General features: G+C 42.1%; 2 protein-coding genes across 19 annotated transcripts in view; one reads left to right on the forward strand and one right to left on the reverse strand.

Moving 5' to 3' along the window:
* HPS5 (HPS5 biogenesis of lysosomal organelles complex 2 subunit 2) overlaps positions 1 to 8,670 on the reverse strand; it is a 47,082-nt gene extending 38,412 nt beyond the window's left edge. The window contains exons 1-2 of one of the 10 annotated variants that reach the window (XM_055094220.2): positions 8,271 to 8,670; positions 3,882 to 4,038 (exon numbers count right to left, since the gene is read on the reverse strand). In XM_055094220.2, coding sequence (XP_054950195.1) covers positions 3,882 to 3,989 — 108 coding nt within the window. In that variant the 5' untranslated portion in view covers positions 3,990 to 4,038; positions 8,271 to 8,670. Of the gene's footprint in view, positions 1 to 3,881; positions 4,039 to 8,083 lie in introns of all 10 variants that reach the window. The other 9 variants (XM_055094219.2, XM_063608119.1, XM_003818223.5 and 6 more) reach the window with 9 other exon arrangements.
* Positions 8,419 to 19,432, forward strand: part of GTF2H1 (general transcription factor IIH subunit 1) — a 44,679-nt gene continuing 33,665 nt past the window's right edge. For 2 of the 9 annotated variants that reach the window (XM_063608123.1, XM_055094225.2), the window contains exons 1-4: positions 8,437 to 8,879; positions 15,923 to 16,054; positions 17,226 to 17,336; positions 19,212 to 19,380. In XM_063608123.1, coding sequence (XP_063464193.1) covers positions 16,016 to 16,054; positions 17,226 to 17,336; positions 19,212 to 19,380 — 319 coding nt within the window. In that variant the 5' untranslated portion in view covers positions 8,437 to 8,879; positions 15,923 to 16,015. Of the gene's footprint in view, positions 8,880 to 9,583; positions 9,738 to 12,078; positions 12,286 to 15,922; positions 16,055 to 17,221; positions 17,337 to 19,211; positions 19,381 to 19,432 lie in introns of those variants that run through there. The other 7 variants (XM_055094224.2, XM_014346715.5, XM_055094226.2 and 4 more) reach the window with 7 other exon arrangements.

The raw sequence follows: 19,432 nt of genomic DNA on the forward strand, positions 1-19,432 counted from the left end.
AACTCCAGCCTGGTGACACAGCTAGACTCCATCTCAAAAAAAAAAAAAAGAAAAAAAAAAGGCCGGGTGCGGTGGCTCATGCCTGTAATTCCAGCACTTTGGGAGGCCAAGGCAGAAGGACTCACTGAGCCCAGGAGTTTGAGACCAGCCACAGCAACATAATGAAACCCTATCTCTAAAAAATATATAAAAATTAGGCAGGCCATGTGGTGTGGTACATGCCTGTAGTCCCAGCTACTTGAGAGGCTGAGGCAAGAAGACTGCCTGACGCCAGTTCAAGGCTACAGTGCACTGCAGTGTGCTATGACTCAGCTATGATGCCTGTGAATAGCCACTGCACTCCAGCTTGGGCAACATAGTAAGACTGCATCCCCCCTCCCCCGACCAGCCGTCTCAAAAAATAATCCACCCAGCACTTTGGGAGGCCGAGGCGGGCGGATTACTTGAGGCCAGGTGTTCAAGACAAGCCTGGCCAACATGGCAAAACCCCGTCTCCACTAAAAATTCAAAAATCAGCCAGGCATGATGGTACACACCTGTAATCCTAGCCTCTCTGGTGGCTGAGGCATGAGAATCACTTGAACCCGGGAGGCAGAGTTTGCAGAGAGCTGAGATGGTGCCACTGTACTCCATCCTGGGCAACAGAGCAAGACTACATCTCAAAAATAAATAAATAAATAAATAATCCACTTGTAACTGCTGCTAATCAAAGTGTATATTTAAAGCAACTTTTATCTATGTTCCCAGGTTGTAATCCTCAAGCTTGGCCCTAATAAACTGTCTGCTTATATTATTTTTGCCTTTGTCTGTTTTGTTTTCTGGGTTTTTTTTATTCCTTTTGAGATAGGGTCTTGCTGTGTCACCCAGGCTGGAATGCAGTGGAGCTATCACAGCTCACTGTAGCCTCAACCTCCCTGGCTCAAGCAATCCTCCCAACTCAGCCTTCTGAGTAGCTGGGACCACAGATACCCACCACCACGTCCAGCTGATTTTTGTATTTTTTGTAAAGATGGGGTTTTGCCATATTTCCCAAGCTGGTCTCAAACTCCTGAGCTCAACCAATCCTCCCACTTCCGCCTCCTAAATTGCTGGGATTACAGGCATGAGCCACCAAGCCAGGGCACTTGCCTCAGCTTCTTCCTCTTAGGTCGACATTCTGCCCAGAGCTAACTAACTTTTGCTTTTCTCCCTAAAATGAGGGTTACACCAGACTCCCTGTTTTGGAATGACCTTAGTATAACTACATGTTATTCAAAATGTAAAGGGGTTATTGGGGCTCAGCAACCAATACCCCAAAATAGGGAGCTTTGACATGCTGACAGTTCTTAGAAGCTGCCTCAAAACCAAAGTCCCTTTAACCTTGTCTCGTTTCCACCTCTCCACCAAGCACAGAGTGGGACTCTCTCCAGAGGAATTTCCTTATCTGACCAAGAAAGCTTCTTTCCAAAGTGGGCCAGGCTCAATGGCTCATGCCTGTAATCCCAGCACTTTGGGAGGAGGCAAGAGGATTGTCTGAGGCTAGGAGTTTGGGACGAGCCTGGCCAACATGGTGAAACTCTGTCTCTACGAAAAATACAAAAATTAGCCGGGCGTGGTGGCAGGTGCCTGTAATCCCAGCTACTCTGGAGGCTGAGGCACAAGACTCACTTGAACCCAGGAAGTGGAGGTTGCAGTAAGCCAAGATCGTGCCACTGCACTCCAGCCTAGGCAAGGGAGTGAAACTCTATCTTAAAAAAAAAAAAAAATAGAAAGAAAGAAAGAAAGAAAAAGAAAGCTTCCTTCCAAAAGAAATGCAATTGTCCTAAACCCTTTCCCTAAGGATCTCATCAAATAACCAGGAAAAATCAACCACTAGAGAACAGACTGGGAGTCATCATCATGCCCAGATAGACTTTTCATTTATTCTTCTGAAGGTAGCTCCAAGAGTTTATCTGGGGGATTTTACCTGCATAAGTCAGATTGTTCCTATGCAGCTCCATCCCTCACCTTCCCATGTCTGCCTCCCACTTGCTAGGTCTATTCATTCTCCATAATGATTTACTGCCACTCAAAACAATCATCTACATTCTCCATATCCCCACTTCCCTATGAAAGAGGGTACACACAGCCAGGCATGGTGGCTCCCTCCTGTTATCCCAGTGCTTTAGGGAAGCCAAAGGCCAAGGCACATGATTGCTTGAGGCCAGGAGTTCGATGTTATCATGAGCTATGGTCTCACCACTGTACTCCAGCCTGGGCAACATAGCAAGACCCCATCTCTACAAAAACTTTAAAAATTAGCCTGGCATGGTATCGAGTATGTTTAGTCCCAGCTGCTCAGGAGGATGAGGCAGGAGAATTACTTGAACCCAGGAGTTTGAGGTTACAGTGAGCTAGGATCTCCCCATTGCACTTAGGCCTGAGCAACAGAGACAACCTGTTTCAAAAGAAGAAAAAAAAAGAAAGAAAAGAAAATAAGATTTTATATGCCTTTTCTCCTATTAATCTTATTTTTAGTAGCTGATTTTCAGCAAACCTTCAGAAGATGAAGAGACAGTTTTCTCTTGGTCTTTGTGAGATATACTCATTTATACCATTTTATTTTCAATCAAATATATTACTTTCTGAGAGAAGACAGCAGGAACACTAACGGGGAAAAATGAAGCAAATCAGTATCATGGTTTCCAGGGATGGTAAATTAGAATTCAAAAGATAGCTCAAAAAATAAATCAAGAAAGAGCTATGAAAATTATACCTCTACGTAAAGTGTCAACCTAAAAGGAAGAAGTTGAGGCCAAATTAACATTGACTTTATTTGGGCCAAGGTTGAGGATGCAGCCCAGGACAAACTTCCAAGTTGCCTTGGGGAATGCTCTGGAAAACAAGAAACTCAAGTTTTCAGAAGAGGCTGTTTGTCAGGAATTCTCATTGGCTTACAGCAATAACATTGATTAGTGATTGGCTATACACTTTTGAACTATGAAGTGTACTGCATTTTATCACTACTTGGTGTCAGTCAGTTAGTCTAGTGCCCACATAGGAAGTAGCTTCAAGAGGTAATTAATTAGCTCAAACAAAAGTGATAAAACCTGTAATCCCAGCACTTTGGGAGGCCGAGGCGGGCAGATCACGAGGTCAGGAGATCGAGACCATCCTGGCTAACATGGTGAAACCCCGTCTCTACCAAAAATACAAAAAATTAGCCAGACGTGGTGGCGGGCACATGTGGTCCCAGCTACTTGGGAGGCTGAGGCAGGAAAACGGTGTGAACCCGGGAGGCGGAGCATGCAGTGAGCTGAGATCACACCACTGTACTCCAGCCTGGGCAACAGAGCGAGACTCCGTCTCAAAAAAAAAAAGAGTGATAAGAGACTACTGTTTCATTCCAATGCTTCTCCGGGCCTGATAAATTTTTTTTTTTTTTTTTGAGAGAGTCTTACTCTGTTGCCCAGGCTACAGTGCAGTGGCATGACCTCGACTCACTGCAACCTCCACCTCCCGGGTTCAAGTGATTCTCGTGCCTCAGCCTCCTGAGTACCTGGGATTACAGGTGCGTGCCACCTTGCCCGGCTAATTTTTGTATTTTTAGTAGAGACAGAGTTTCACCATGTTGGCCAGGCTGGTCTTGAACTCCTTGCCTCAAGTGATCCACCCACCTCAGCCTCCCAAAGTGCTGGAATTACAGGTGTGAGCCACCACGCCCAGCCTGGGCCTGATAATTTAAAGGGGCTCACACTCCTCAGATAAAAAGTTTATTTTCTTCTTTTTTTTCCCCCACAAAAGTATGACTAGGACAGGTAAGAACACCCAAGATTCCACAAAACGTTAAGGAACTGAAGGGTAGGGGCACAGTAACAGAGAGCACGTGAAAATGAAACTGATACAAGGATCAAGAAATTCACCTTTAGACGACTGGAGTCCAGCCGCAGGGCTGAGAGTAATGGATCCAGAGATTCAAACTCTGCAAGAACATGGCTGTAGGACTCTGGTATCACTGGCACAAAAGTCATTTAGCCAGAAAGCTGAAACTTGTTGAATGATAGATACAGTATTCCTCACCTGAATAAAATCCACAAAAATATAATTTAAGAAGCCCACCATTCATTTAACATGCATTTAACAAATATGTGGGGAACATAGAGAAACATGAGAAAGTCCCCACTATACAGGGACTTAGAAAGAAAACACATAAGGTAACATCGTATGCCACAGTGTGTTTACATTGTGTCATTCCCTGACTCTAAAACTCCCAGAGCAGCAGGTACGGATTCTCAGGGCCCTCCATAATCCTATCCCCCTGTATTATCTAACAGTGTGAGTAAACAGAATAGGCAGAGTAGGATTTAGGAAAATTGGCATATCACCCTGAGGCAAAACAGCAACCTTGCTGCTGCATTTCTATGAATACTAAATCTTCTGTCTTTAGAAGTCTCTCATTAAAACGCAATCTTCTGTAAAGGCCTCAACTTATTAACTGTTATCAGCAAACCCTACAGTTATCAGCTAACAATTTAACAGTGGTTTATAGGAATAGGCCACTAGACTTCTCTCTTCAACCGAGCAAGGGCTTAGTAAGTATGGTGAATGAATGAACAGATCTACTAAGTGAGAAGGTACAGGGAATTAGAGCACAAAGAAAAATAAGCGCTTCAACAAAAGAGACTAGATAGGACAGAATACGGATAAGAATACAAGGTAACAAATGCCAAATAACTAGTGAGGACTTTGTAAAGTAACACGAAAGTTTTTATGTGTTCACCTACTCTCAAATGCACTTTTTTGTCAACTTGCACCAATCTCCAGAAAAAAAGAAAAGAAAATTCTACTCATTAATTATAACTTTTCTCAATCACTTGTTACCTGCCAAATTTAGAAAGCAAATGAATACAACAGAAAAAGTCATGAACTGTTTATACATTCTTGTTGTTTGTTCATGCTTTACGTTTTTGACTTTTTTTCCAGAAACATATATATTCCATCACTCATTTATTCAACAAATTTGTACTGAGCACCCACCTACGTGCCAGACATTATTCTAGGTCCTGGAGATGATAAAGTTCTAACCCTCATAGAGCATACTTTCTAGTGGCAAAATGAAGACTATATTTTTTTATTGCACACACATAACACAATCTTATTTTCTGCTAGTAACACTGTTCCTAATACACCTTGACCTCTGAAAGGAGAATGTTCAGAAAAAAAAAAAAAGAAAAAACCCAGAAAGAAACTTTCACATGCCTGTACTCAAAATATTTGAGAATTATTGACCTAAGAAAACCTTCCCTCATTGTTTTCACTCATTCATTTCATTGAGTACCTAGTAAAGTACCAGGCACAGTGGTAAAAATAAGACAAGTTAAATAATTCCAGAAGTCAGTCAGTTTATAATACGGAGGAAAAGACAAATACCACACACACACACACACACACACACACACACACACACACACACACATCTTATAAGGGAAACATAAGCAAACTGCTTTGTTAGAACTTTACAGGACAGAGGGATCACATTGAATCAAAGGGAACTGAAGAAAACGCTCTAAGGAAAGTAGTACTGATGCTGACTAGGCTTTTATCTCAAGGAAAAGGGAAAGGGTAGCAGGTAGGGTAGCAATAAGCAAATATATAGAGAAGAAAAAAATGCAGAATATACTAGAAGAATACAAATTTAGTCTTTGGTTGAAACAGGATACAAGTAACGGAATAATGAAAGATAAAGCTGGAATCTTAATTTGGGCCCAAGTTACAAAACACTTTGAATTTCAAACCAAAGAACCTGAACTTAACTTGGCAGGCAACAGAAAGGAATTGAAGAATTTGGTGTTGGGAGGTCACACAATTTCTGTAAAGCGCTGTGGGTGGTTAGATGCTAGAAAACAAAGACTTGAGAAAACGGGTGGGTGGTATGAAAATGAGGATAAAACATTTCAATTACTCAAGAAGTCTGGTGGAAAAGGAGAAAACCTCTCTTGACTTTATTATTGGGGAGACTCTTCAACAGATTTGTAGGTAGTAGCTAAAAGTAGAGTCTAGAACGAAAGGGACTGAAGATTCAAGAAAAAGATAAAACCATGGTACAGGATCCAAGAGATGGAAAGGAATGATAACATCATAGTGTCTCTTCTACTTGTGATCTTGAAACAAAGAAACTCTGAGTAGGTCATTTTGCCTTAATCTCGGTAAAAAGAGAATGTCCTGGAAGTTATAATATAATGCGGGGGTGGGCAGGGGGACACACCTAGTAAGTTCTACTGAAAAGAAAAAAAGAATTTAACAGAAATGAGAATGGAAAATAAAAACAGCCATAAGCAATGGCAATTCTCAGAGAAGCTGCTGAATGACAGTGTTAAACCAACTTCAACTTTATACTTTATGTTTACTCTCCCTGAAATGACTGCTTCCCTTCCAGATTTTCTTATCCAAACATACCCAGCTTTCAAGATCGCACATGAGCCCTACTTCCTAGAATTCTCAAGATGGAAAAAGATTCATAGGTAATTCAGTGAACATGTCCACCTAATTCAGAAATTAGTTTTGCCCTAGATCTGAACATTTTCAGCCATGGAAAGAAAGCACTCACTCTCATGAAGCTGCCAATTCCAGTCCTCCAAAGGGCTCACTATTATAAGGTTCTTTTTAATACTATGCTGAAGCCTGATCACTTAGAGCTCTACCATTATTCCTAATTGTATGTAGCTTCTACAGCTGAAGGGAACAAGCTGTCTCTTTCCAAAACAATCCTTCTGTATTTGAAAAGCATTATCAGGTCTTCTAAAAATTTAACATTCCCAGTTTCTTCATCACTCCTGACATGACATTTTCCAACCCTCTGTTCCAGTCAACCTTCTACAGAGGCACTGTAGTTTGCCTAAAAATGAGGTGCCTAGAACTGAGCATAATACTCCTTAAGTAGTTAGATGAGCCCAGAATAGAGTAGAAACACTAACTTCCTGGATCTAGACACTAAGTTTCTATATTACAACCTAAAAACAGTATTAGTTGTGTTTAAGTGGCCATGTTACACGTTGATTCAACAGAGCAAGTGGTCAACTAAAACCCACAGAAATTGTTTACATAAATAAAATCTTCTTAGCCAGTAGCTACATACAGTAGAACTGAGCTCAAATTGAAAGCTGCTATTAATCAAATGCAACAATGGATATAAAAAGTACCTAGAAATGTACAAACAGTATAAACAGGAACAGCAGAATGCTGATAATTGTTCAAGTTGCGTTAAGTGTACATGAGGGTTCAATTTATTATCCTACTTTTGTCTGCGTTTGAAATTTTCCACAATAAAATTTTAAAAATATATACATAATATTGTACAAGCCTTCAACAGCTCTATTTCTTGAAAATCTGTTATCTCCTCCCTACTTCTTTTTCCAGCCTCATTTCCCATCTTAACCTCTCTATTCTCCAACTACATTGGCCTCGACTCTTTTTTTCTTTTTCATTCCATAAACTTGCTGTGCCTCCATGGTTTAATATATGATGTTTATGGAATCTTCCCCCATTTACCAAAACCCTACCTTTCTGCAAAGCTGAGTTTAAATGCTACTTCTGTGAAGTCACTCTACCAAAAACTAAGAACATAGACGTTGGCGACAAATGCTTAACCAAAGTAAATGAAACAACTTTTGGGAGACTGGCTTGCCCAAGGATCACAGAGTTCATAAATGGTAGAGCTGAGATTAGAATAGGCGTCTCCTGAATCCAAATCTCATCTTTCCATTATCGTAAAATAGTTCAGTGTTTGTTGCTCACACATCAAATGCAAATATGTTTCTCTTTTGCCCCAGTAGGTGCGTGGAAGAAGAGGAGAAAGAAGTAAGAAAGATAGCAAAAATTGAAGAAATGAGAAGGGGAAGTTGCAGACTGCCTCATTTTCACAATGGGATCTTTCTATCCAAGAAGAAATGATCAGAAAACAACTCTCTGCCTCAGACAAATGGCGACTGACTCATTCATACATTCATTCATTCAACATTCTGAGTGCCTACTATGTTCCAGGACCTGAACACACCGCTAGAGACACAGGGATGAACAAAACACAATCCCTGCCCACAAAAAGCTCCTTGCCTAGTGGAACTACTACCTTTTTAACAGCAGTAACTTTAATATCTTGAGATTTCTTGAGAGGAGACCCAGTAACCAATTTTCAAAGCCCGGCTCACAGACCAGCAGCCCGGAGGTCCCAGCCCAGCTCCACCACATCCAGGCCAGTACCTCGCAGCTCTCAGTAGATCGGATCTTGTCTCCCGGCTTAGCGCCGGGGAACTCACCGCGCACTAAGAGCGGAACGTGAACTTCAGTCTCCCCTCGCGTTCCTCCCCTTCCTTGCTGACGTCATCCAGGAGAGCCGCAGACTGGAAACAACGCTACTAACGGCACTTCCTCATCACGTGACGAATCACGCCCCTCCTTGCGCGTGGTCCCTCCCCCCTCAGGCCGCGGTCGCGATTACGCTCTCTACGGCCTGCGGCCGGAGGGCCGTTGCGGGCTGGAGACACGGCGCCGACTGGAACCGGAGGAGCTCTAGGCCAAATGGTTGGGCCAGCCAGGATCCCAGGACCCTTCGCCGCTCGAGACCGGAGAGAGGAAACGAAACAGGCGGGAACCCGTGGGGGAGGGAGGGAACTAGCGGAAGGTGTCATGGCGGCCGCGCTCTTGAGTCACGTGCCCAGGGCCCGCCTTGCTACTTCCGGTCACGTGCCCTCAGACTCCTCGCAGCCAGCGATGGAGGCGAGACCCCCTAGTAACAGAGGCGGTGGCTACTGCTGCGGCCACTGGGTTTCGGCCTCTTCCCAGCAGCGGCTCTAAGAAGCGCAGCGGAACTCGACCGGATCCAACCCAGTTAGTTACTTCCTGTCTAGAGTTGTAGCTTCCACCTGGTAAGTTTAGACCGAAGAATGCAGGCGGGTGGGTGGGCGGGTGAGGAGCTGACAGGCCTGGGGGCCGCTGGACGGCGTGGATTCTACCCCTGTTCCCAGCGTCGCTGTCGCCGTCCTCCCAACGCCCAAGCCTAGCGTCTTGTTTGCCCTTATCCTGAGGCGAGGAAGAGGCGACCCCTAATCTACTTGTCTAAAGGAAACCTGCTCTTAAATTGAGAGCAGGTTTACCCAAAGCCAGGATCAGATTTGGCTTATGAGAATGAAGTGGAGGCCTCTCCCAGACAGAGAAGCCCTTCCCGTCAGGAAATGTGCTGTTGAGTCTGGGATTCTGTAAGAGAAAAGCTGTCACCTTGTTGTCTGCACACCTTTTGCTTCCACCTGTCAATCTTACCTCTCTTAAAAACCTTAACACGTGCCAGTCCACACACTCCTAGTTTTTGGTCATTTGATTGTCGTGTAATGATGAAAAATAGACCATGAGTACCTGGATATATGTAATTATTTTGTAAATCCCCCAGTGTTCTCAAAGGCCAAATTAAATAAGGAGGTGACTTTTCTTATTTTTTTTTAAGAGGCAGAGTCTTGTTCTGTCGTCCTGGCTGGAATGCAGTGGCGTGATAATAGCTCACTGTAACCTCGAATTCCTGGGCTCAAGCGATTCTCCTGCCTAGACCTCCCAAAGCGCCAGAATTATGCTACAGTGCCTGGCCCCAAATGACTCCTAAACTCCAATTTTAGCATCAGTAAAATGGGGATGGGGAAAGAGGATATGAAAAATACACCCTTTGTCCATTTGAAGACCCAGTCTTAAAAACAACAAAAAAAAAACTGAGTGGTTTGAATGAAATATGCTTTGCAGTGAGTATTGACTCCATACAAACCAATATCCAGACTTGTGATTTTCAAACATTTTAAAGGAGTGGAACAATTTCTCCCCATGAATTTTTATCTGGAACCCAATATATAAAGCAGCATGCTCTGGTGGAACTAAATTTAAGAGGGCCAGGCCCCACCACCCCACTTAACTTCTATCCTAGAGGCCACTCCTTGGAACACAGTTTGAAAACCACTGAACTGGACTTAGGTAATTAAGCCAAAGTTGCCAACCTTAAGATTTTTTAAAAGACAAAACCAGAGCAGTTGAGATGGAGAAGTCACAACCGCAGGGAAGGTAACCTCTAGTAGCAGGCCTTGGGTTTACAGAAGGACTAGACTCTGGAGAGAACTTTGTACCTGTTAGCAGGCTTAAGTCCCTCATTCAGAAAGGAGAAAAAAGAGATGGTCTGCTATCCTCACTCAGCCGACATTTTTTTTTTTTTTTTTGAGACGGAGTTTTGCTCTTGTTGCCCAGGCTGGAGTGCAATGGCGCGATCTCTGCTCACTGCAACCTCCATCTACCGGGTTCAAGGGCTTCTCCTGCCTCAGCCTCCCCAGCGGCTGCGACCACAGGCGCACGCCACCATGCCTGGCTAATTTTTGTATTTTTGGTAGAGACAGGGTTTCACCATGTTGACCAGGCCATTCAGCCGACTTGTAGCAGTGCAACAGATTGGTAAGTTTGAGTCTCTCTTAGGTGATATTAAATACACATTGCAGTACAAATGTGAAAAAAAATCAAAGCAAATTCAGAGAGGGCTTTTGAAAAGTACTAGGAAACTTGGTGCAGTGTGGGAGAAGAATCAGTTAAAAGTAGTGAAGCCAGCGACCAGCACCAGTCCTGGGTTGTGAATGCTTCCTGTGTGTACTGCCCTCAAGGCTTGTAACTTCTCCCTGCTGGTACCATGTGTCCTGCCCTCTGATAACCTGCTTATCTGTGCTATTTTATTCCCTACCATCAGAATGTTGTCTGGCATACCTTGAGCTTTCCTAGCATTTTGGCCACCATTTATCTCTGCCTTATGCATACTGCTGATAGAGATGTCTTTGTGCCCTTCCTTTCTCTTTCCTGCCTTCAGTGTGGCAGTATCAGCCATTGACCTAGTAGTTCCTCTTTTCACCACTTTGATTACCAACTGATTACTCTTCTCTCAATTTTGGTAATATACTCTTGTCAGCACGCAGTATTTATTAGTGGATATGAGCATATTTTCTTCTGTCATGCATCTCTGTCGCATTTTCCTCCTGCCTCTTCCCTGCACTGCTGTAAAATGTACAAGTGCTCAGTCCTAAAATTGCCACATCAGTTATTCTCCTTAATATCTTCCTTGTCTGTGAAATTATCCTTAAAACAGTACATTTTGGTCACTCTTTACATACTTATAAAGTTATTCCCTTTAATGCTGAATTGTTCAAACACTTTTGGATTGCTTGATGGCAAGCAGCATTCCAAATCTCCATTTTTGTATGCTGGCAGATATAGCAGTGCTCTCTAGTAATCCTTTTTTCAGAAGATTTCTCTTTCACTTGTTGCTCCCTATCTCCTCTCCTCCATTTATCTCTTGCACATTGGAAAAGGGGATGTAGGTAATGGAAATGCAGAGGTGCAGTAATGTAAAGATTTGTATTCAACCAGTTCATATTCTTCCTTATCACTGTTGCCTTTTAAGAGCAAGATCCAGTTATTAGAATCTGTATGAGAAATGGTACATTGATCTGTGAATTGAAAACTATAGTGGTTCCTGGAGTTTAGTCAAAGATGTATATGCAAAGATTCCTTATTATGTCTTAGCAAGAGATTGTATTCTTTTAACAGCAAGATCTTAAATGATGTCATTGATACTTCTTGGACTCTTCTTATAGGCCAAACACTATATTACTGGGTGCTATATTACAGAGAACCCGACATATATGGCCTCTGCCCTCCCTTATGAAGCTTGCAATCTGTCAGGAGACGTGTACATTAAAAGAATTACATTAAAAATTATGTTGTTGTAAGTGCCATGAAGAAAATAATAGACTTTAGCTGGTAACTTTGAAGCTTAACATAGACTGAAAAAAAAAATGAGTGAAAGTTAGCCAGTTGATGGGAAAGGAAGAGAATGTACAAAGGCTCAGAGCAAGGTATATGAATTTAGATTCGGACAAATACATTTTTAACTGCAAATAAATTAATGCCTTTACTATAGATCTTGCTATTTAAGGAAGTCTTAGACCATTTCATAAGTAAATAGTCTTTTAGTAAAGCGAGATCTTCATTGACCTGATGTGTTTAAATGTAGCCTACACCAATAACTTTCATAAATTTCTATGGCTCTTATAGAGTTCTCCTGGGAAGAAGTGTTTGCCACTCAAGGAATACACTCAAGAAAAACCTGGAAATCACAGAAGGCATTGTAAGATAGCTACAGTGATTCTGTTAAACCTCCTGAAATTGGTCCTTGAACAATTAAGAGGTGCTACAGATGACCAGGAAAATTTACCAGGCAAATTAGCTGTGAGACAATTGACCATTTGTGCCCAATGTTCGGTAATTTATCTCAGATTTATTTTTTAAATTTCCCCATAAATGAATTTTGATATAAATGGTTTTATATGTTATATATAAGAGGTTATGGCTGGGCGTGGTGGCTCACGCCTGTAATCCCAGCACTTTGGGAGGCTGAGGCAGGCAGATCACCTGAGGTCAGGAGTTTGAGACCAGCCTGGCCAACATGGCGAAACCCCATCTCTACCAAATGTAGAAAAATTAGCGAGGTGTGGTGGTGCGTGCCTGTAATCCCACCTATTTGGGAGGCTGAGGCAAGGGAATCGCTTGAATCCGGGAGGTGGAGGTTGCAGTAAGCCGAAATGAGGCCACTGCACTCCAGCCTGGGTGACAGAACAAGACTCCTTCTCAAAAAAAAAAAAAAAAAAAAAAAAAGGTTATGTTTTTCCCAGTTGCTGTAGTCAGTTCTGTCTCATGATGTATTCTCCACTTTGCAGTTTCTGTCTTCATGAATTTTTTTCCCTTCTCAACTCATAAAGGTCTTTGTATTATTTTCCAATACTAACACTTTATTTGTGCCTGTAAGTCCAGTTAATTGGAGACTTGCTCTATCAGCTGTCCTTGCTCACTGCTTTTCTTCCAACTACTGACATACTTAAAATTATCCTACTTAAGTAGGATAATGAAGTATCAACATACTTAAAATTATTTGCCAACTTCCCCGTCAAATCCTCCCCTCATCTTTCTTAGATTTTAATTCATTTTTCTTAAAACATATGTTTCCTAATTTGTATGGTTTGAAGTCCAGTTTCATATTCTACAGAGTGGGCTTTTTAAAATGTGTTCTCTAACTCCCAACCTCAGGTGATCCACCTGCCTCAAAACCTCATCTCTACTAAAAAAAAAATAGAAAAATTAGCTGGGCGTGGTGGCAGACGCCTATAATCCCAGCTACTTGGGAGGTTCTGGCAGAAGAATTGCATAGTTATATGTTTATTATAAAGAATACTAGAAAATTAATGTTAAAATAAACTATTGAAAATAGAAAACACTGTTTTCAAATTCTCACACTAGCACCCCTAACACTTTCCTGGGTTACCTTTATAAACATTTGGTTTGATAGAGAAGAAACTCTTGGGAAGACTTTTTTTTTTTAATAACTGCTCTAGTATAAAATATATAATTATTATAGATCAGAAAAGAGAACATTTAAATCATCTGTATTTTTATCACCCATAGATAATCATTATTAAATTTGGTATCTATCCCTTCATTCGCATATATTTTCAGAGTAACATAGTGAAATTTCAAAGACAGACTGACCCAGATTCAAACCCAATTCTGCTACTTCCCTGATGGTTTAAGAAAGCCTCTTGATTTCTCAGACCCAGTTTCCTTATCTACAAAATGTAACTAATAATAGAACCTACCTCATGGGATTATTAACTGGGGACTGAGATAATGCCTATAAGAAACTTAGTCCAGAACCTGACACATTATTAAGCATTCAGCAAATTCTAGATGATGGAGAATACTCTGTCACCCAGACTGGAGTGCAGTGGTGTCATCACGGCTCCATCTCCCTGGACTCAGGTAATCCTCTCATTTCAGCCTCCCTACTTGCTGGGACTACAGATGTGTACCACCAGGCCCAGCTAATTTTTATAGTTTTTGTAGGGACAGGGTTTTGCTGTGTTGCATGGGCTGGTCACAAACTCCTGGTCTCAGGCAGTCTGTCCGCCTCGGCTTCCTAAAGTGATGAGATTATAGACGTGAGCCACCCTGCCCAGCCTAAATTTTAGATTTTTTTAAATTTAAGAATATGGGGCAGGCTGGGTGTAGTGGCTCACGCCTGTAATCCCAGCACTTTGGGAGACTGAGGCGGGGGATCACTAGGTCAGTTCGAGAGCAGCCTGATAACATGGTGAAACCCCATCTCTACTAAACATACAAAAATTAGCCAGCCATGGTGGCATGTGCCTCTAACCCCTAGTTACTGAGGAGGCTGAGGCAGGAGAATCACTTGAACTGGGGAGGATGAGGTTGCAGTAAGCCAAGATCGGGCCACTGCGCTCCAGCCTGGGTGACAGAGGGAGACTCCATCTCAAAAAAAAAAAAAAAAAAAAGAATATGGGGCCAGGCATGGTGGCTAACGCCTGTAATCCCAGCACTTTGGGAGGCCGAGGCAGGTGGATCACCTGAGGTCAGGAGTACAAGACCAGCTTGGCCAACATGGCGAAACCCCGTCTCTACTAAAAAATACAAAAATTAGCCGGGCGTGGTGGCAGGAACCTGTAATCCCAGCTACTTGGGGGGCTGAGGCAGGGAGAGTTTCCTGGAACTGGGAGGAGGAGGTTGCAGTGAGCCAAGATCACGCCACTGCACTCCAGCCTGGGTGACAGAGCAAGACTCCATCTCAAAAAAAAAAAAAAAATTTTATGGAATCATGCCAGGCATGGTGGCTCACACCTGTAATGCCAGCACTTTGGGAGGCTGAGGCGGGGGGATCACTTGCGTCCAGGAGTTCGAGACCAGCCTGGCTAACACGGCGAAATTCCATCTCTACTAAAAATACAAAAAATTAGCCAGGCATGGTGGCACATGCCTGTAGTCCCGGCTACTCTGGAGGCTGAGGCAGGAGAATCGCTTGAACCCGGGAGGCGGAGGTTGCAGTGAGCCGAGATCGCGCCACTGCACTCCTGCCTGGGTGACAGTGAGACTCCATCTCAAAAAAAAAAAAAGAATATGGAATCAAACTACGTGCCTTTTTTTTCTGTGTATCTTTTCATGTCATTAAATAGTCTTAAAACAGTTTTTTAAACTTCAAGAAGGGAAAACTCTCAAAGTCTTAAGACATCAAATAAGTCAGTTAAAAGGTGGTATCGTTTATTAAGAATTGTGATCCTTTATCATATTTGATATATGGATATCAAAATGGGATTGTAAGAAAACAGAAATTCTCAGTGGTGAGTAAAAATCACAAAATAATGGACTTGAATGTATTTTATGATTACATTTGTAAGGTGGGTACAGATAAGGTAAGCACAATTAAAAATGAGGAAAATTGATGTTAGGGTTGTGACATTATGGAATTTTTAAAATCCCTTTTTAATTAAAAGCAGTCATCTAATCGGGCTTTATTCCAGCATTTGCAAATGCCTACATAATGCAGACTATCTCCACCTGCATGACTCAGCAGCACCTCACATTCATCATGTCCGGAACTGAATTCCTTATCTTCACTTTCAAATCTGCTCTTCTTTCTCATTAATTTCTGAAAATGGTACCACTGTGCTCATGTCAGTAAGGCTCAGAAATGGGGTATGGGCAAGCAACCGTGACGCTTCCTTCAGCACTTTAACAATGTCTGTTCATTCTGCTGCTTCAGTGGTCCTCCTTGTCCCTTCCTCTCCAGTCTCTCCTGCTGCTCACAGATTAATTTCTAAAATACAAATCACTCCCCTATTCAAAAGTCTTCAGAAGTTTTCTGTTGTTTGCCACATGGGGTGGCCTTCTCCACTATATGCCTCCATCTTAACCATCCAACCTCATATCCTACTGATCTCATGAACCTTATGCTATATCCTAAGCAGATTACTCATTCGTAGAGAGTTTCAGTCCACTGCCCCAAACTATTTCCTTTGCCTCTGACACCTGTTTCCCTTTACTTTCTCTGTAGAAGTCGTCTCTTCAAGACCCAATTTATAACCAAACTATGTATTAAACAGAATGAACTGATACATATACAACAATATGGTGGATTTCAAAAAACATGTTAAGCAAAAAACTAGAGACAAAAGGAGTACATACGGTATGATTCCTTTCATATGAAATCCTAGAACAGATAAAAACTAATCTGTGGTGATAGAAATCAGAGTAGTTGCTAGAGGTTGGGGAAAAGAGATTGACCTGAAGGAAACATGAGGGAATGTTCAAGGGTGACTGAAATGTTCTGTCTCTCATTTTGGGTAACTGTAAATGGGTGTGTACTATAGTCAAAACGCATCGAACAGAATGCCTAAGACCTATGTATTTGTTGGTTTGTTAATTATATCTTAGTTTTTTTAAATGGCTTTTTAAAAATTCTGTGGCAAACATTTCTCATGGCTTTCTGAGTGAAGAAACTGCCTCTTGAGTCCTAACTTGGAACATTTTTGTGTCCCTTTTGGGACTTCATGTCGTGGGTAGCAACTGTCTGAAGCTGGTGGCACCAGTAATAAAAAGAATTCACCAAGACAGTTGTAGGTAAAGAAAGGCAGATTTGTTAGAGAAAGTAGGAAAATATGTTGCAAGAAAGCAACGTGCAGATTAGCAAGCGGAGAGCTGACTGCAAGGAGACAAAAGCTTCCTGGGGATTTTATAGGATTGTACTTTTGCTGAAGAGGGCTACATGAAGTACTGCTAACACCAAGGCTGCAGTGAGCTAACTTGCATTTTTCTATCCGCTGAGGTTTTGGTGATAAGTGGGGCACAGGAAGACTGTGAATTATTTGCACGGGAGGGCTATGTGTCCTGGACCATGAAGAAAGGCTGACTTGTAGCTTATCTGCTTTTTCTTTTTGCTTTCCCCTGCTCCCACCAGCCTGACTCCTTTTCCCTAATTAGGAGTCTACACACATTCTAATTAGTATACACTAACAAATAGCACACATATACACACTTGCTCACTGCCCTGGAAGATCTTTGAAAGCAGAAATCAACAGACGTTCATCTTTGGATAGTCCCCAGGCTCCTTGGCTCAGTACAGATTTGTTGGATAAATGTATTCACATTGACCTATTTCCTTTCTGTTCTCGGGATAGAATAGCCTGTAAAGACCTATAAAAGGGGTATCTGACTACTCATACTTGAGATAATCAACTTCAGAGAAAGTAAGGTTTCACTTTTTTCCCTGTATTTTTTATTTCTAACTCATTGTTTGAGCGAATAAGAAGTAATAATTGTTTTAATCCAGTGGTTTGTTTTGTTTTGTTTTGAGGCAGGGTTTCACTTTCATCCCCAGGCTGGAGTACAATGTTGCGATCTCACCTCACTGCAGCCTCTGCCTCCTGGGCTCAAGCGATTCTCCTGATTCTCCCGCTTCAGCATTCCAAGTAGGTGGGACTGCAGGAGCACATCCTTTTGCCCGGCTAATTTTTGTATTTTTTGTGGGAATGGGTTTCACCATGTTGCCCAGACTGGTCTCGAGCTCCTGAGCTCAAGTGATCCACCTGCCACAGCCTCCCAAAGTGCTGGGATTATAGACAGGAGCCACCGTGCCCAGCCATATTTATTAATCTTAAGAGGTGTTGGTTTGCTGGGCGCAGTGGCTCACACCTGTAATCCCAGCACTTTGGGAGGCCAAGGCGGGTGGATCACCTGAGGTCAAGAGTTCGAGACCAGCCTGACCAACATGGAGAAACCCCGTCTCTACTAAAAATACAAAAATAGCCAGGCGTGGTGGCACATGCCTGTAATCCCAGCTGCTCGGGAGGCTGAGGCAGGAGAATCACTTGAACCCAGGAGGCGAAGGTTGTGGTGAGCTGAGATCACACCATTGCATTCCAGCCTGGGCAACAAAAGTGAAACTCCGTCTCAAAAAAAAAGAGGTGATGGTTTAAGTAGTTTTTTTGGGGTTTTTTTTTTTTTGTAACTTTATTACAAGAATTTCTGATTTCTATTGTTTTTAATCCCTGCCGTACTCCCCTTCCTAATACTTATTTTCCCATTATGTTCAAATAGAAGTTCTCAATTATTTTGGAGAACTAATGGCAGATCCAGTATTTCATTGTTCCCATTTTATTTGTTTAGAGACACAGGTCTCACTCAGTCACCCAGGTTGGAGTACGGTGTGGTGATTATAGCTCACTGCCGCCTCAAACTCCTGGGCTCAAGCAATTCTCCCCCTTTGGCCCCCAAAGTAATTAGACCTATTTTTTGTACAGACGGGGTCTCACTTTGTTGACAAGGCTGATCTCAAACTCTTGGGCTCAAGTGATACCTCCTGCCTTGGCCTCCCAAATTGCAGGGGTTACAGGTGTAAGCCACATCACTTGGCCTGTTTTCGTTAGTTTTAACCCTCAGAAAAATGTTGCAGTAAAGCTTCACTTATTTGCCCAGGGCAAACGTAATTGTTAAATTATATTTTGGCCATTCCTCTGGGGATGAAAACTAAAGTCATAACTTCACCAGAAATGGCATATATGTGGCATTGGTGCCACAACTTCCCCCATCCTGGCCCATGGCAGACAGCACCATCAGTCAGCAGTTTTTCTCACTGAGTCCAGACAGCCACACACAAGCCTGGAGGATTTGGGTTGGGCATTTAAGATTCTCAGAGGCAGGGGATGGAGGTGGAGGGACCAGACTCTTTCTTAGGTAACTAGTTAGGCATTATACCAATGAATCATGGCCAAGACGTGGAGAGCAGTTGAAGACATTTGAATGTTAAAAGATAAGAAATTAGCATGTGAAGTGTTAAATATTTAGTTCTCTCAGTTTTATTTGTACAGAAGAAACAGACCAGAAATCAGGAAACTTTGGTGTGGTTTCAGCTCTGGGAATGGTTCTGGGAAGTCCCCACAAATCTTGCAGACTTTAGTTTCAATTGAAACAAATTTGAACTAAATAATAAATATGACTGTAATTCTACAGTTTTACAATTGTAAATATAGACTGTATGAAAGACTACACATTTTCAAATTGTGTGTATAAGAATATAACTGAGGAAAATAAATTAATAATACTCATTAGCATATAAGTATTGTATAAATTTACACCTGTGGTATGAGCAAAATGAAATTTAATTGTAGAGGAATGATGCCATGCAACTTTATCTTCAACTTTGAATGAGAAAAGAGACTTTCTTCTTCCCCGTTAATTTCCTACAGTTTAGATTTTATATTTGAAAGGGACTCTAGAAGTCAACAAATTCAACCCTAATTGATGTGTGGAATAGTTTTTTTCTTCATCTTTTTTTTCTCTCTTAGCACCTTCTAGCCACCATGGCAACCTCATCTGAAGAAGTTTTGCTGATTGTAAAGAAAGTGCGTCAAAAGAAGCAGGATGGAGCTCTGTACCTCATGGCAGAAAGAATTGCTTGGGCACCTGAAGGCAAAGATAGATTTACAATCAGCCATATGTATGCAGATATTAAATGTAAGTCAGCTATACTAAGTTCTGATGTATTTGTATGTCATAGTTGCTAGTA

Source organism: Pan paniscus, chromosome 9, assembly GCF_029289425.2.
Source record: "Pan paniscus chromosome 9, NHGRI_mPanPan1-v2.0_pri, whole genome shotgun sequence".
In the NCBI taxonomy this organism is placed as follows: Eukaryota; Metazoa; Chordata; class Mammalia; order Primates; family Hominidae; genus Pan; species Pan paniscus.